The 13,220-nt window shown below is 37.3% G+C and overlaps 1 protein-coding gene and 2 gene segments (V, D, J or C); all 3 read left to right on the plus strand.

Moving 5' to 3' along the window:
* Positions 1 to 645: 645 nt before the first annotated feature.
* Positions 646 to 1,262, plus strand: LOC118229315. The segment is given in 2 exon segments: positions 646 to 719; positions 918 to 1,262. Coding segments are annotated over 2 exon segments (375 nt in total).
* A 1,095-nt stretch (positions 1,263 to 2,357) lies between these two features.
* LOC118229625 lies at positions 2,358 to 4,689 on the plus strand. Its single transcript, XM_035421752.1, has 3 exons — positions 2,358 to 2,397; positions 2,651 to 2,950; positions 4,292 to 4,689. Exons 1-3 carry the CDS (start codon positions 2,358 to 2,360, stop codon positions 4,687 to 4,689), a joined length of 738 nt encoding a protein of 245 aa, XP_035277643.1.
* Positions 4,690 to 12,466: 7,777 nt separating this feature from the next.
* LOC118230797 lies at positions 12,467 to 13,220 on the plus strand. The segment is given in 2 exon segments: positions 12,467 to 12,533; positions 12,877 to 13,220. Coding segments are annotated over 2 exon segments (357 nt in total).

Here is a 13,220-nt window from a genome sequence, read left to right on the forward strand (position 1 = left end):
GTATGAGGTCATGTCTTTAACTATCTTTGGAGCCCCTTCTGAGAAGAACCAATAAAATTGGCCCTCAAAGCTAATTATCTATCAGAATCCTCCAGTAAGCTGACGGAAGCAAGGTAGTCGGGTGTGTGTAAGGTCAGTTACATTACGCTAACTTTATTGTATTCTAGTTGGGTGTAAGCACTGTAAAATAAAGCTAACTTGTTCCTAGACGGGGATAATTAAATGGTTTGCTTTTGAGGACTAAGATTATATGAAGAATGATGAGATGGATCACTGCACACAGAATACCAGGTCGGTCAAAGTGCTTTGCTTCAAATCACTAGTAAATACAGCTGTTGTTGTTCATTCACTGTTCGCCAGTATAGAAAGCTCACTACTTTTTTCACACATACCACTGTATTATAAACAAATGTCATACTTATACATATTTCATTTTTTATGTGAACCATTTTCAATCAAATAATGCGTTTCATTTCAAGACAGTAGCTCTGTATGCACTGCACATGATCGCTTTAATACAAAATTCTCTTTCTTTTTAAAGTGTAGAGGTCTGATGCATTGCATATTGTCTCCAGAGGAGGAGCTAAATAGTTAAGGGGGAGTTTCCAGTTAAAACTGTAGAGCGAGGCAGAGTGAGAGACTTATTCTGTTCTAGATGAGCTTTCAAACAGCTATCACGATGCTGTATTGTTTATTGCTTTTATTTTCAACAATGGTGGGTAAGTGACCAACTGCATTTCAGTCTTCTGTGGTACTCTTTCATTCAGAGTTCAGACATGAGGTCGTAAGGTTTGAAAGCCCAAATATTAGCAATGCAATTAAAATTGCATTATACCACATATAAAAACAATTACTGGCACTAATATTTGATGCCTTTAATTACTGTATAGTCATGAAACACATCATGTTTTCCACAGGTAACAGCATTGGACAGGATACAATTACTCCCACATCTAAAGAAGAGCATGTTTTGGACAGCAGCCGCGTAACTCTGTCATGCAACTATTCAGCTGATAGTGTAAGCAGTCTACACTGGTATCGCCAGCACCCTGGATCCAAACCAGAATTCCTCATCCTCGTCTTTGCTGAGCCAAAGACAGACAAGCGGTTCACTGCTAAACATGATAAAAAGAACAGCCGTGTGCACCTGGAGATCTCCTCTGCTGAAGTGACAGACTCTGCCCTGTACTACTGTGCCCTGCAGCCCACAGTGACAGGAAACCCATAAACTCTGTACAAAAACCTGACAGCGCAAGAAACATTATGGCAACTCAAGAGTACTAATTCAAGCCATGTCTTTGCTTGTGCAGCATTGCAATATATAGGCCCATTAATAATAACATTGTGTCTTAATTATAAAAATACACTGACATTCAGACTAGATGTGTAAAGTCCAGGGATCAGAAAGTAAATGTCCTGCCATGTGTTTCTTCCACCCTTGAACAGACGTTTACTTTCTGAACCTGGATTTTCCCCCTCAGAGTAAATACTGTCTGTTTCCATCTCTATGTCTCTGACTTTCTTTTATTGCAGAATGTAATTACTACCACAAAGAACTGATCTCAGTTCAATTTCCTTACCAGTGTGAAGGTAACTTGTTTTTACCAATAATGTCCCAGGAAGCCACAGGCAACATGTATTCATCAATTCATCAGTGAAACCATAGCACTCCTGCGGTTCTATGTTTCCTAAAGAGGGAAAAATGGTTACTGGGTCTCCATTTAATTGGAGAAATACCTGTTTCACCTTGCATGACAATAAAGTGCGTCACACCTGTTAATCCCAAAATGAGCATAAAAAATGGCATTTAATAAAATGGCATTATAGGATAGAATCACCTGCCGGTTAGCCACCTCTGTGAATATATTTGTCTACAATTTCATATATCCTAAAAAATTAAAGAATGCAAATGAATGAAAATGAAAGCAGATTCTGTGCAGTGTAGTGACTTCAGTTGGCCACAAGATGTTGCCATTAATCCACTGTGCAGAATTTTCTCTGAAACAGTTTTATAAAAAATATATTCATATTTGATGCTGTGGCACATACTGTACAACCAAAGCTTTATAGAAAGCAATGGAAATACTAGAAGTATGACTCTCACTGTTACAAAAACAGTGTGAGGAGACTTGTCTCATTGTAAATACCAATTTAGAGGATATTATTCAAAATGCTAATAGATCAACTATGAATGCTAAAAAGTGTATGAGAAATATTAGCAGCTGGAGGCTGGCAGGTGTGAAACCCCGGGGGGCGGGTAATACAAGAGCTAGAAGAACAAAACATCTTCAGCACTGCGCTACTATACCTCACTGAGAGAGAGGACACATACAAGGACACTCAGACTACTAGCACAAATGTTTCCTTTATTCTGTGGCATACTACTGTCTTCCATAGGTAAGAGAATAAGAACTGTGGAGCTTATATTCAGGTGTAATTATCCACTGTAGAAATACAAAGGTCGTTTGAAAGACCATTTGTAACCAAACCATATCTATAGTTGAGTTCTGGTTAGTCCTTGATTTAATTTTTGATTTAATCTTTGGTGTAACCAATGATGTATTATGTCATGTATTATGGTTCATAAACATGATAAGCACTTCAGTTCTAATTCCAACATTGTCCATATTGTTGTGCATTGTTTTCCCAGGAAACACGGAAGGTGACTCCGTCCTTCAGAATCACTCAATATTCCTGCAGGAAAATGAGAAGGCAGTATTATACTGTCAGTATGAAACCTCATATAGTGCTCCTGATCTGTTTTGGTACATTCAGTCAGATAAGAAGTCACCAGAGTTCATACTCAATAGTTATAATACCCGTGGAAATGGTTATAAAGAAGGACTCACAGCAGATCATGAGAAGTCTAACAAGACCTATAATCTGAAGATCGCTGCAGCTGTGCTGTCTGACTCTGCCACATACTACTGTGCTCTGAGGCCCACATTGTGTGAGTCTGTTTCTCACCTCATACCAAAACCTCCTTACTCTGTGTCAAGCCTGGCTGTAGTTAATATACTGTATGCGTCCCATTTATCAATAAAGAAGCATTAAAGATCTTGGACATCAGCCTGTTAGTTCATAGCATACATTGGATCTGGCAATGGCAGATTCATGGTTTCATTATAACAGGGTTTTTGTTAAAGTTTGCAGAGGGAGTTGGAATGGAGGACATATTCTGCTCAAGCTGTAGATAGATGTTTGAGGCAGATATTTGTACTACAGCATATCTAATTAATCAACAGCCAAAATTTTATTATTTCAAAATATTATTGTTATCCAGTAAACCAGAAATTACCTCATGATAGACAGAAAGGAGTAATGCATAAGGTTATCTCCTTATAATTTCCAAGAGATTTTAGTTGCATGTCAGTCATGGTATAACTTAATATATCAGATGCACCATTGTTTCATTTCTAATTTTGTCATATGCATTTACCAATTCAAAAAAAAGATTTCTACCTTTCTTATGAAAATCAGATATGTACATCATTCTAAATAATAATATTTTGGCAGCTGATTAATTTCACGACAGTAAAACTACACAATGTGGTACTGTTCTACATTGAGAAGTCATTAAGCAGTACGCTTTCAAATGTACAGTTCTAAAATTAGTTCCCCTTTGAACTTTAATCTGCTGTATCTTGCTAAGGTATCATATGGTATCATGCTTGAGGAAAATGCCTTTTTTTATCATTTGTAATATTTCAGTTACAGAACTTTTTTGTAATTTGTGTATTTCAGTTTAATCTTTTTAATGCAACTTAGTGGTTGAGAGGATTATTTTATCATAAAATGTAAAACAAAATATTCCTTTCTGTATACTGTACATTGCCTGTGATTGTCAGCAATGGTTTGTGTCCAGAGGAGGGGCTAAATAATTGATGTGTGGAGGAGTTTCCTGTTAAAACTGTAGAGCGAGTCAGAGTGGAAGACTTATTCTGTTCCAGCTGTGCTTAAAATCAGTGTTTTAACACATATCATAATGCTACACTGTTTATTACTTCTGTTTTCGACAATGGTGGGTAAGTAGCATCCTGCATTTCTTCCTCCTTTTATCAGACTAGTTGTTTAAACCATCAAGCTTCTACGTTCAGATAGTGAAATGAAAGTTATGTACCATATGTAAGTCTTTTAATCTCAACTCCAAACCTACTAGGTATTGAATAAAGCTGAATGTATTTAAGGGCGATGAGAGGTTTGGTTTTATTGAACTTAAAAGAATACTTTTAATGATTTTTTTTATGTATAGAATATGTGAGAATGACTGTGTACTATTCATTTTATACAGGTGACAGTTTTGAAGATTCAATCATGGCAATAAACAACACAGTACATGCTCTGGGGGAAAGCAATGTTGCACTGTCATGCACCTACAGTAGTACTGCAAGTGCTAAGTATCTGCACTGGTATCGCCAATATCCCTCATCCAAACCAGAATTCCTCGTCCTCGTTGTAGATGCCAGTGGGACTGAGCCAAAGAAGAGAGCTGGCCGATTTTATGCTAAAGTTGACAAAGAGAACAGCCGTGTGGATCTGGAGATTTCCTCTGCTGAAGTGACAGACTCTGCCCTGTACTACTGTGCCCTGCAGCCCACAGTGACAGGAAACCCATTTACTCTGTACAAAAACCTGACTCTAACCTGCACAAGATGCAACATAAAAACATTACAGCATATGCAGACATAATAATGCAGAAGAGCAAATCATCAGCCCATCCACACTATACATTTCCCGTCACACATGAATGTGGTGTGATTAGTTATTTCACATGCATTACTTCACATGTACAACAGCCTGAATTCTTTGTGACATGGATTCAAGAATATTCTGGAAACATTCCTTAGGGATTCTGGTCCATGCTGATCGACAGCGTCACGCAGTTCCTGCAGATTTTTCAGCAGAAACCTCCCGACAGGAGCTCTATTGTATTGAGATCTGGGAACTGTGCAGGCCATTAGAGTAAACTGAAGTAACTGTCCCATTTGTGAACTGAGCTTGAGATGATCAATGTTTTCTGACATGGCACATAGCAAAGAGTTGCGCATAGCAACAATGCTTAGTCATGCTGTGACATTCAACTGGTTCTCAAATTATATTAAGGGGTTTAATGTGTTTTATGATGTGGGAAGACATTTCCCACATCATAAAATATTCCTAGTATCTCTGATTCCATTTATCTTAAGTTTCAGATTGATAATAGAATGAAAATCTATCCAATTTCATACACATGCTTAAAATATAACTTTATAAAGGCATTTAATATTAGTGAAGCACATTCTGAGTCAGACATTGCAAGAGCATTTTAAAACAGTTTTGTATTTTGTGTTCTTTTTACAAGCCACCTGAAGCTTTCAGGTGTGCTTCCAATTACACGCACTGTAGTGCCCCTGCTGGAAAAACAGTACTTCATTTGGACTCTGCACTGTAGTGTCTTCAGCTGCCCACAAGATGTCACTATTTGACCAGGTAGTATTTTACCCTCAATCGCTCAGCTTTTTGTCACGCCACGGCAGCAAAATCACCACAAAGCTACAATTAAAAATAAAATTTTTAGATAGAGATAAAGATTTCAAATGTCAAATGACATTTGACAAAATTATGAGATGTTTAACTGTGAAGATATACAATTGAATATTTTAAAAACATTAGTATGACATAATTAGAATAAATATTACATTTCAGTTTATTACATCCTTTAAAATGTCCTTATTTCATAGACCTGATCTACAGCATAAATCTGTACATTGTTTCTAATATGATGTCTCTTACGATCATGCACATTTTCAATTAATTGCATTGATTACGGAGAGGAGCTCCACATTGATGATATTTGATGGGCTCTATGTTCTGGTCATTAGATTTGTACTTCTTATGTTGTTGGATCTCTGAACAATAGAAACAGTAATACATTTCTGTTAAAAGATATGCAGTGTATTTTTTATCCAGTGAGCAGCAGCAATACAACACAAACACAAAACCTTTGGTCTAAAACTCATACAAGCACCTCCCCTTACAGCCTGACACAAAAATATATGCAACTAAAACAAGAGAAGGCCACAGTGAAAAATTTACTGCTGCATGCAACATTACTTAAGACTTTCTTTCTTCTCAATCTATTATATAGATGATAAATGTATACATATTATATGAACTGGAGTGTAGTTATGGATATTGGGAGAAATATTATACTTATCATTTGCGCCTATTTTTTTGGTACGCTTTGACCTTTTCTATTGTTGTGTTTTCACATTTTTTAGTCATTTCGTTTGATGCCTGCTTTGTGCTACATAAATGTCTTTGTTCTTTTTTACAGAATGCAGAGCTGAAGACACAGTGACTCAGTCAACAGTAGATGTAATTGCTTTAGAAGGAGAATCTGTGACACTTGGCTGTAAGTACAGCACAAGTAATCAATTACCAGATCTCTTCTGGTACATACAATATCCAAACGGATTTCTGAAGCACATGCTGACAAGGAGCACGTATGGAAACACGAAGACTGTAGAGAGATTCAAGGAGAGATTTGATGCTCATGTCAACAAAACCTCAAGCAGCGTACCTTTAACAATACAGAAGGCGCAGCTGTCTGACTCTGCTGTGTATTACTGTGCACTGAGGCCCACAGTGATGGTGAAGTGTTCACCTCCCTTACAAAAACACTGAGTACCAAGTGGAACAGATTGGAATCTCTGCTGGGTTTCTAAGCTTTAGTAACAGTAACCTGGTCCACTGGGAATGAGAATGGTGGTGGAGCCACATCTTTCAAATGTATGAATATTAAACCTAAACATAAAAATGAAAATGAATATTTATCATATTTTCACTGATGCTACTTGTCTGATTAGGAACTTGAACTATATTTTTTGGGATTCTGACAGTGACCAAATCCAGCATGGAACATTTTGGTACTAGCCAACTCAAAATGCAACTGAATGCACTGCTAATTGTTTGTTGTTTGTAAAATTCTGCATTGTTGAGTGCAGAATAAAAAGTGGCAACTGACAACACTCTGTCAGGACTCCCCTGAACTGATGTCACATCAGTGAGGCAGCCCAACACATACAGTATCCAGAGGATGGGTGGGCCAGAGCATCATTTTAAACAGTGAAGTGTAGGGGCAAACACATAAATATGTGACACATAATTCACACAGTCACTGTTCATATCATCAACAAGGAAAATTCCCTTTTAGGTTATAGGATGCTGTTTGACAATGAAATCTGTTGCACTATAAAGTTTTTTGGAAAAATAGAGAAGTCACTCCAGCTGTTTTTTAAGACAAAAATCTGCCCATGCATTAAATTCGTTATCACCTAAACTACCATGGAATTAATAGGATAAATAAAAAACCACCCAAATTTTGTCTTTCATTTTGTGGAAGATGATTTTTTTTTTTGCCACTTTTGGCAGTTCCGAGACTTTCACCTTTTTTTTTTTTGCCATTTCTGAAATTTCTTTCTTTTTTTCTGTGGCTTTTCAGATATTTTGAATGGTAACTCTCACTTTACATAGCCAACAGTGTGATTTGTATACGTCTGATTATTTTAACCACATTTCCAAATGCTGAGAGAAACGAAGTGCAACATTGTATACAGATTGTGGAATGTACTCGGATCAAGATTCCCTTCCTGGCGGTTGTTGCAGTCAGGTGTTTGATGGTCTCTGTCAGAAGTGTTAACGCCAAGCTCTCCGTCCTTGTTGGTAATGTTGTCAATGACAACAGGAACACTATCACAATCACAATCTACAACATGTTGTACCAAAACAATCTTCAAGTACATGTTCCTGTTGCTACAGTTTCATGTGTAATTCATTTCCCACTGCTGCACATATGATCTATTAATCAACTGAATTAATGTTTTTTAAATGCACCGAGAATTCTACTGTTTTTTCAGTTTTCCATAATTTTTCAACAACTTTGCTATGATTGCTTTGTGACTTTGGTCAATATTATCTCTGACAAAGAGCCAGCCTTATTTATAAATAACGCAAAGCTTTAGTCTCTTTTATATTCTCATCAGCTCACTGTTGCCCCTCCCACACATTCTCACAGAAAAGCTAAGGCACATATTCTGCCCCACGTTCTCTCTCCTCTATTAACCTGAAGTTCACCTCACAACAAGATGCAGCTTTTTTCTGGGCTGGTGATAACTGTTGCCTTCTGTAAGTTCTGTAAATCTTTAGTGAGCTCACCAGAAGCCATTGGCTTGGTGCAGTAAATTATCTTTCTTGTGATTACTTAATTGTTATTTTATTTCTGTATCTATCACTTATAGGCATTTCCTCTGGAGAAGTCAAATCACTAAACATGACAGAAGAACAAGAAGTCTCCATGGAATGTACTTTCAGCACTGGCAGCACAGGCTACTACTACTTCTACTGGTACCGTCAGTACCCTGGGTCAGCCCTTCAGTATATACTGCGCAGGGGGGACAGCACTGGCACATCAGATTTTGCCAAAGAACGATTTGATGCAACTGCTGACAAATCCAGTGGCAAAACCATTTTGACAATTAAAAAATTAATTCCAGAAGACACTGCATTTTATTACTGTGCACTGCGGCTCACAGTGATACATTAATGCCAACTCTCATACAAAAACCTGCTAGGATTCCACAGCTTTGAAGTTGTTTTTAATCAAAACCAAAAAGATGATAAAGCCAGAACAGGAAATGCCTCTCAGCGTGTTATCTACATATTTGGTCCCAGTCCAATACATCTGTAACCTAATTATACTGAATGTAATACACTTTGTGGTGCAAAAATAAAGATAAGATTCACTCTCTCTTCTCTTGGGTATAATTTCTGATGCATTCATTAGTCACAAAGATTGGCAGTGATCCAACCCCAGACTACAACTTATGAGATGAGATCAATCCCTTAAATATAAAAGGGTTGAATCTGAATACGACATTCTACATGTAATTATAACCGCTTGAGATTTTGTAACAGTAAAGCTTCAGTGGAATAATGGAAACACATGGGTCTTAAACTATTTAGCAGTATGAGGCTATATGTCTTTAACTATCTTTGGAGCCCCTTCTGTGAAAAACCAATAAAATTGACCCCCAAAGCTAATTATCTATCAGAATCCTCCAGTAAGCTGACGGAAGCAAGGTAGTAGGGTATGTGTAAAGTCAGTTACATTACGCTAACTTTATTGCATTCTAGTTGGGTGTAAGCGCTGTAAAATAAAGCTAACTTGTTCCTAGACATGGTTCGCTTTTGAGGACCGAGATTATATGAAGAATGATGAGATGGATCACTGCACACAGAATACCAGGTTGGTCAAAGTGCTTTGCTACAAATCAATAGTAAATACAGCTGTTGTTGTTTATTCACAGTTCGCCTGTATAGAAAGCTCACTACTTTTTTCACACATACCACTGTATTATAAACAAATGTCATACTTATACTTATTTCATTCTTTATGTGAACCATTTTCAATCAAATAATGCACTTCATTTCAAGACAGTAGCTCTGTATGCACTGCACATGATCACTTTCACACAAAACTATCTTTCTTTTTAAAGTGTAGAGGTCTGATGCATTGCGTATTGTCTCCAGAGGAGGAGCTAAATAATTAAGGGGGAGTTTCCAGTTAAAACTGTAGGGTGAGGCAGAGTGAGAGACCTACTCTGTTCTAGATGAGCTTTCTAACAGCTATCACGATGCTGTATTGTTTATTGCTTTTATTTTCAACAATGGTGGGTAAGTGACCAACTGCATTTCAGTCATCTGTTGTACTGTTATTTCATTCAGAGTTCAGACATGAGGTCGTAAGGTTTGAAAGCCCAAATATTAGCAATGCAATAAAAATTGCATTATACCACATATGAAAACAATTACTGGCAATAATATTTGATGCCTTTAATTACTGTATAGTCATAAAACACATCATGTTTTCCGCAGGTGACAGCCTTGGACAGGATAAAATTATTTCGACATCTAAAGAAGAGCAGGTTTTGGATGGCAGCCGCGTAACTCTGTCATGCAACTATTCAGCTGTTAATGTACAAAGTCTACACTGGTATCGCCAGCACCCTGGATCCAAACCAGAATTCCTCATCCTCGTCATTACTGAGCCAAAGACAGACAAGCGGTTCACTGCTAAACATGATAAAAAGAACAGCCGTGTGCACCTGGAGATCTCCTCTGCTGAAGTGACAGACTCTGCTCTGTACTACTGTGCCCTGCAGCCCACAGTGACAGGAAACCCATTTACTCTGTACAAAAACTAATCCTAACACAAGAGTCATGATGGCAATCAAATAGAGCTCAATTAAGCCTTTTCTTTGCATGTGCCACATTACAGTATACAGACACATTAATAATAATAATAATAATAATAATAATAATGCCTTTGTAATATAAAAGCACCTGCAGATCAGCACCACTAGCCATCTCTGCAATGCCAGATATCCTGAAAAATAAATGAACACAAATGAATGAAAATGAAAGCAAAACTGCCCCAACATAAAAAAAATCACAACTTGAAAAAATCAAAATAAGCAATTATATTAAAATGTAGCATTTAAATGATTAGTCCTTCACACCATAATAGTATTTAGAGTAGATTTGTATTTTATGACATTTTCAATAGTCAGGCATAGCACTCAGGGCCTAATCAACCAGTCACTGAAGTGCACCTGCTGAAAAAGCACTACTGTCCTGGGCCTCAGTGCAGTGCAGTGTCTTCAGTTGGCCACAAGATGTTGCCATTAATTCAATGTGTTGAATTGTCCCTCAGACTGATTTTTTCTGATGCTGTATCAAGCTAATCCAAGCTTTAAAGTAAGAAATAAAAATTCAATTTGTGTTATTGGCAGAATTACAAAAAATAGTGTGTGGAGAGTTGTCTCACTGCAATTGCCAAAGCTGAAAATGTTAATGAATCTATGATCAATATTTGCAGCAAATACTACCTACCTAATACTACTAGGCTGGCAGGTGTGAAACCCCAGGGGGCGGGTAATACAGGAGCTACAAGAACAAAACCTCTTCAGCACTGTGCTGCTATACCTCACTGAGAGAGAGAGAACATACAGGGACTTCAGCACACTCAGACTACAAACACAAATGCTGCCTTTATTCGTGATGCTCTTTCATGCTATAGGTAAGAAAATATTAGAATTTCCATTTAACCGGGTCTTGTTCTATGGAAACAAAAATGCAAAAAAATAGAAAAATAATTTTTATTTTATTTTACTAAGCCTTAGATTATTTTTTTTATTTTAACATTGACTTTTAATTAAATTGTTCGCCATTTTCTATGAGACATTAAAATAAATTCATACATGGAATTTCTGTTCTTATGTAATGTTTTCCAGGTAACACACAAGGTGACTCTGTCCTTCAAAATCACTCAGTATTCCTGACAGAACTTGAGAAAGCATCATTGTACTGTCAGTACGAAACTACCTACAGTGTTTCTGGTCTTTTCTGGTACATCCAGCGGGAGAATAAATCACCAGACCTCATCCTCAGTAATTATAATACCCATGGAAATGGTTATAAAGAAGGACTCACAGCAGATCATGAGAAGTCAAACAAGACTTTTAATCTGAAGATAGCTGCAGCTGTGCTGTCTGACTCTGTCACATACTACTGTGCTCTGAGGCCCACATTGTGTGAGTCTGTTTCTCACCTCATACCAAAACCTCCTTCCCCTGTGATGCAAAATTAATGTATGGAATTTTTCCTAGTTTAACTATTTTTCATTCCTGTCTAACTTGAATGCAAATAATGAGAAAATGAACTAAATAGGTAAAATATATCTCTGGCACTTGTACACTACATGGCCAAATGTATGTAGTCACCTGAAATCCAAAATTTCATCCAAAATTATTGGTATCAATATCGGGTTGGTCCACCCTTTGCTGCTATAACAACCTCCACTCTTCTGGGAAGGCTTTATTATAGATGTTGGAGTATTGCTCTACAATTGACAGATGCACATATTTTGGCAGCACAATCAGTCCGACATGGTCATTAAATATAACATGTGCCCAAGTCTGCTCTTTAGAAGCTTCTGTACATGGTGAAATGAATGAAATTCATTATCTGGCACCGGTAGATATTAATTAGCCTCTTTTTAAACTCACAGATCAGGATTAGGTATAAAGGAAAGTGATGGTGAACTATTACATTTTTTGAAATCAGGTTTAAAAATCAAATGTATTTATTGAATTGGACTGGTGGTCAAATTTAGATTAAGGATTCTTAAGTATGACATTGCCGTTTTATATAAGTAAAAAAATAGTGCAGTCAATTCTGAATAGCTTGTTTTGCACGCAAATAAATCAGGGAAAACAAATTTTTTTTAAATTCTAACCGACAGCTCCTCAGGGGTGTTTGGTATTCAGGGGAGAGGCTAAATAGTCAGTGAGTGGGAGGAGTTTCCTGTTAAAACTTTACAGAGGGAGTCAGAGTGGAGGGCTCATTGTGTTCTGGCTGTGCTTGAAGTCAGTATTGCTTTCTAACAGCTATCATGATGCTGCACTGTTTACTTCTGTTATCAACAGTGGTGGGTAAGTGGCATCCAGCAAGTGTTTCATCTGTGGAGCTGTTTCAGTCAAGCTCCAACACAGCAGGAGTGATGGTTATTTTAATAAACTGGTGGCATGACAGAAACTCCACAAGGTGTATCATAAATAGTATTAAGACTGGAGTAATATAACATACCAGTAAATATTGTTGAATGTAAGAGTATATATTGAAGTTATTACTTTAAAAAGCATGAATATGTTTTGTACAATCTAAAAAGTGTTACAAATGGAAATAAACTGTGTCTTGCAAGAATAAAAATGATTGTATTCTTAATTTGAATTAACTCTCTAATAAAATATATAATGGCAAAAAATTATTCTGCAGGTGACAGTGTTCAGGAGGGAATTACATCAGCAACTAGTGCAGTGCATGCTTTGGAGGGCAGCAGCGTCACACTGTCATGCAACTACACTACTTCTGATGCTGGGGCCGATCTACACTGGTATCGCCAATACCCCGGCTCAAAACCTGAATTCCTCATCCTCATCAACAGATACAAAGAGAGAGCAGAGAAAGAGGCTTTTATTGTTAAACATGACAATGCAAACGGCCTTGTGCATCTGGAGCTCTCCTCTGCTGAAGTGACAGACTCTGCTCTGTACTACTGTGCCCTGAGGCCCACAGTTACAGGAAACCCATAAACTCTGTACAAAAACCTGACAGCGCAA

This window comes from Anguilla anguilla, chromosome 6 (assembly GCF_013347855.1).
Source record: "Anguilla anguilla isolate fAngAng1 chromosome 6, fAngAng1.pri, whole genome shotgun sequence".
Classification (NCBI taxonomy): domain Eukaryota; kingdom Metazoa; phylum Chordata; class Actinopteri; order Anguilliformes; family Anguillidae; genus Anguilla; species Anguilla anguilla.

Excerpts from the sequence above, each read along its gene's own strand:
- LOC118229625 (XM_035421752.1), top strand. The coding sequence starts at position 2,358 with ATGTTTCCTTTATTCTGTGGCATACTACTGTCTTCCATAG. Across the intron at positions 2,398-2,650 it reads CATACTACTGTCTTCCATAG|GAAACACGGAAGGTGACTCC; the intron begins GTAAGAGAATAA and ends TTGTTTTCCCAG. Across the intron at positions 2,951-4,291 it reads TGCTCTGAGGCCCACATTGT|GTGACAGTTTTGAAGATTCA; the intron begins GTGAGTCTGTTT and ends CATTTTATACAG.